The 4,809-nt window shown below is 53.5% G+C and overlaps 1 protein-coding gene across 2 annotated transcripts in view; it reads right to left on the reverse strand.

Moving 5' to 3' along the window:
- LOC113208455 (G-protein coupled receptor dmsr-1-like) overlaps window positions 1–4,809 on the reverse strand; it is a 59,063-nt gene that overhangs the window by 14,128 nt on the left and 40,126 nt on the right. For both annotated transcript variants that reach the window (XM_052273547.1, XM_026425454.2), the window contains exons 3-5: window positions 3,392–3,738; window positions 2,585–2,863; window positions 394–595 (exon numbers count right to left, since the gene is read on the reverse strand). In XM_052273547.1, the coding sequence (XP_052129507.1) occupies window positions 394–595; window positions 2,585–2,863; window positions 3,392–3,738 (828 nt within the window). The remainder of the gene's footprint in view (window positions 1–393; window positions 596–2,584; window positions 2,864–3,391; window positions 3,739–4,809) is intronic.

Genomic DNA, 4,809 nt, shown 5'->3' on the forward strand with positions numbered 1-4,809 from the left:
ACCCACCCACCATCCACCCCCTCTTCGACCCTCTTAAGCCCGGCGAGGCTTAACAATGCGGCAATAATGATTGGTGGCCATTAAAGCAGGCCGGGCTGGGGACGGACGTGTCGCGGGACGGCACGTTTACGACGAGGATCGGCAAGCAGTTGCCGGAAGCCCATCGTCGTTGTTGTTGTCCTCCGTGACACTTGGTCGGGGCCCAACGACGTTGTGCTGCACAAATCTTACGCGGGCGGAAGCTGAATCGACTAACTACGGGTTTGAGGAGCACGGGTCGACCTTGACGTGTTACGCCGACGACGTCGTTGTAGAGGTAACAGTGTGCGATAAAAATAGAGCTGCTGTATTTTATTTATTTTTTTTTCAAGAAAAAAAAGGAACTATTCTCACCTGCGGGAACTCGGTGGCCAGGAAGAGGAGCAGGACGGCGAGCAGCATCCTGGTGGTGCGGTCGGCGCGCTTCTCGGCCCGGGAGCGGCGCGCGTTGTTGTTGTGCGCTTGCTTGGGGCACAGCTTCACCACGGGCTGCCCCTGCCCGCTCAGCTGCTTCTTGCGCTGCTTGGCCGTGTACAGTGTCCGCATCAGCGATATACTGCACACACCAACCAACAAAACGAAATGAAAGTTATGTGAACCAACATTTATTTATTTTTTGTGTGTGGTTGTTAGTTTGTGTGTGAACCGTTATGCTGCAAAAAAATCCAATGCGGTATTTTTGCTTTGGTGCACACACTGCTGTAGCTATTTCGGGATTTGAATAAAGCAAAACTGACACAACTTCACGCCACCACCGCACGCGTGCGCAGGGCGGGCCGCATAGCGCGCCGCGCGCCACCACGGCCGTTCTGCGCGCGCCCCGCTAATGCATTCTCAATTGACCCGTACATAAACATGCCGACGCCGCGCATCCGGGACGCGTTCCGCCAGAAACAAGCTCGCTGTTGATGGCGCTACAGTGGATACACCACACTGCCAGAAAACGATCAAATACACAAACGAGCCGAGCGCCCTGCCGGGTCTTGCGTCTTTCAAAGCAGCCCGTCGTATACGCCGAGCAAACAACCGACAGCCCAGCCAGCGCCACCCTCGGTCTCCACGTCCCAGGCCGGTGGGTGAACAGTCTCTCTGTCGGGCTAGCTCATATCATTCAGTCCCGCTCCTCTCCCCGGAGTGTGAGGGAAGGAAAGAGGAAGCGCTCGGCGAAATAATTGGTTCGTATAGAGATCTGCACAAACAGGAAAAGGAGAGGAAGTGGAGGGAGGCGTCAAGTGGCGCGGTAAAACGAAGAAGAAACATGTAACGTAACACCTGTGGGGCTCTGCTGTTGGGCTGATTGGTACAAACACAGGGAAAATTCAGATTTACTCTCACACAAAACATAATTCCCCCAAGATCTTTGAGAAACATAAATTCATCATCTGATATTTCAAAGGAAACGTGTCACGGTGAATTGGAAATATGAGAACATTTTTGTTTGCTACTGTGTATGGGGGTTGGGGTGTGGGTGGCAATCCCGGTCTCTCACTGCAATAGCGGAAGCAAACTAAGCAAACGAGAAGAGTGCGCCCTGCGGCGGAAATTTGCTTCAAAGCAAACACATTTTGGTAAGAGCCCTGAGGAGGGGGCGGATTGGGGTAAGAGAGAGGGCTCACTCGATCCACCCACTTCCCAGCCGTGCCGCCGGGGCAGCATTACAACACGTGTGCCCTTAAAGTAAGACGGCGGCGACGGAGATGAGGAGGAGGCGCAGGGAGCGTCGGGGCAGCGGGGCAACACGGGGAAAGGAATATGCTCTAACTTTGTGTGCAGTCGGCAGTAAAGTCCGCGGAAGCGGCGCGGAGGCGCAGGTATGAGGGCGGCGGCGCCAACCTTATTCCCGGAGCTGCTCCCCCCCAGCTCCAGGAGGGCGCAAGAGTCAGCAGACTTTTTCTCCCCTACTTCTTTTTTTTATTTTGTATTTTATTCCGGCACGCCAAATAGTCGAAACTGGGTGACTTGAAACTCTAATAAGGAGCCAGAGCAGCAGCAGCAGCAGCGGCCCCGTGCGCCTGTCCCTTCTTCTCCCGCGCCCCAGCCCCGCCGCGCTGACGCTGCAAAGGCGGCGGGCCGCTGCGCGCTGCGCCTGTCAGGGCCGCCTACCCACTGCGCTCTTTAGGAGGGGCCGGGTACCAGCGCCGGGTAGTACCGTTGCTGCGATCTCTACTACTCGCTAGTACCAAAGTTTCACGCGGGACCGTGCAATTTTCGTAATCCAGGTACCAGAGTCAGCCGCGCACTTAAACTGGAATTTCTCTGCGACCATTTTAGATGGCGTTTTGTTTTGAATACCTACATTTTGTAACACACTTTTTAAAAAATGCTAAAATTCGGCCTCCTCCTTAACACAAAAGCCGAATGAGTTTTGGCATCAGTTATAATGTGTCTAACGTGTAATTTGCACACGAAGGAAATGTGCAAATTCTAAACTTTTCTGAAATTTCTACAGTTTGCACAACTGACGGTAAACAATCAAATACAAAGCTACCAGAATTAACATACCGATGAAAAGCTACGATTGAAACAAAGTGAGTAAAGTGCGTACCTGATGGCCGTGAGGATGGCGCAGGGCAGGAGCTTGACGAGCACGGCGTGGAACCAGAGGTTGAGTTCGTAGAGCAGCTGGTTGTGGCGGCGCGCGTGCTCGCTCAGGTCGACGTGGAAGCGCGACACGAGCCGGCCGTCGTCGCGCTTGCGCCGCGTCTCGCGCACCGAGAACACGAGCAGCGAGGGCGCGCACAGCGGCAGCGGCGTGAGCAGCGACAGCAGCAGCGCCAGCCAGCACCGCCCGTCCGTGCACAGCCGCGGCGCCAGCTGGGGGAACCTACCCGACAGAAGAGAATCATTGCACATGGGTACTCCAGTGTACGCCCTCCAAAAAAAATGAAAAAAATCATGAAAAATTGAGCAGGAAAAATCAGAGTTTTTAAAAAAAAATCAGGAAAATTTAGAAAAAATCGGGAGCGGTCAAAACAAATCAAGAAAATGCAGAAAAAACAAGTGAGCTTGAATTTCTGGAAAAGTACCCAGGTTTTAGCACATGGGGTTTTGCGAGCGGGTGACATGAATTTTGCAGTTCAGCCAGTTGAGTCAGTTTGGGGAGTCTTAGGTTAGTCAGTCAGTGTGGCGTTCCAAAGCCTGATCGGCTTAGTCTACACGCTTTCGTATTTGGTTAGATTGCACCTGTCAAACAACAAGCAAGTCCGCAAATACCGCACCCCGGGTCTCTCTGGCGCTTCCTGGCGCCCGCACCACCACGGTGAGGCCCGGTCAAGCCCCTCTAAAACTTTCAGGAGTCCGTGTTCGCCGTTCACAGAGCGGTCAGGATTAGGTGTCTGGCGCTGGTACTCACTGGACGGCGATGTACCTCCAGGCGGCCAGCGAGAGCGTGAGGCAGATGGAGGCCGTGTGCAGCAGCTGCGAGAAGTGCATGTGCACGAGGAGGAACGTGGCGCCGGCCCGCGAGTAGTGCGACCGCGGAGGCGACAGGTACAGGTAGGCGGCGAACGGCGCGTACTCGGCCATGACCAGCATGTCGGCGGCCGCGAGCCCAGTCAGCAGGCGGTTGACGGGCGCCGTGGCCAGGGCGGGCCGCGTCAGCACGGCCAGGTTGATGGCGTTGGCCAGGATGCCGGCCGTGCACACGACGAGCGATACGTAGCCGTGGTAGTCCCTGTACGCCGCGGACACCTCACGGACCTGGGAAAAGAGGTTCAAGGTATTTCCAGTTAAGATTAGTTTAGTAAAAGAAATATTAACCGCCCTGAACCGTCACAGTCATATGACGAAAGTACCGAGTGATTCAGAGCACGCGCCGCCGTGTTGCGGGTTTGCCTATCCTCGACTCGGCGGGCGCACGGGTGAAAGGTGAGGAGGGGACCCCTCACCTCCTCACGTGTCACCCGTGTGCCCGCCGAGTCGATGATAGGCAAACCCGCAACACGGCGGCGCGTGCTCTGAATCACCCGGTACAAGTTTAGCTCTCATAACGCCTGATAGGTAGGCAACATCTTGTCTGCGATGCACGAGTGTGCTGCGGGTTGGCCTACCCCGACTCTCGCAGGCGCTGAGCTCCCCACTGTTATTTGTCGAATAAATTGAAAAACGGAAGTATTTTGTGGACGCTGCCTTTTCCACAAGCAAACACCAGCATCATTACCATTATAGGAGTCTTTGTAATGACACCATTACGCCCAACTGCGTTTTAAAGTCATTAATGAGCAACCCAACCCTCCCCAAATCACTCGGATCTCGAGTTCAAAATCAACTGCTCTTTCTCTTGTATGCGCAACCGGGATCTCCCCTTCCTTCCCTAACGAGTGTATACAGCACACGGAAAAAGACCCTGGATTCGAAATCCTTGTTTGCTTCCTCAATCAAGCTCGAAAAACATGAAGGTTTTGCATGAAACAAAGTTGTGCAGTTTAGCGCGCTGCCTGCGACGTGACAGACGTGGCACACACTGTGTGAGTTAACAGGTGCAGTTTTAGAGCCAGCTGATGGGGGCGTTCTATGGGTTGCGTACATATAGAGTTTTTTTTATGAATGTCGTCCCCAGGCAGCTTTCTAGGGCTGACCCGGGGGAGGAGTGGGGGGGGGTGAAACTGCATTATTTAGGGAAATAGTTTAGCAGTTTAAACTGTAAATCTTTTCTTATTTTTTCCATTGTAAATAGAGCCATACAATTTTACTTTTAGGGAAAACTGACAAATTATTACGCAATGGTTGGATTTGTCAGAAAACCTGTGTTTTTCTTTATCTCTAACCCCC

Source organism: Frankliniella occidentalis, unplaced genomic scaffold (assembly GCF_000697945.3).
Source record: "Frankliniella occidentalis isolate FOCC.00 unplaced genomic scaffold, Focc_3.1 Scaffold282, whole genome shotgun sequence".
In the NCBI taxonomy this organism is placed as follows: Eukaryota; Metazoa; Arthropoda; class Insecta; order Thysanoptera; family Thripidae; genus Frankliniella; species Frankliniella occidentalis.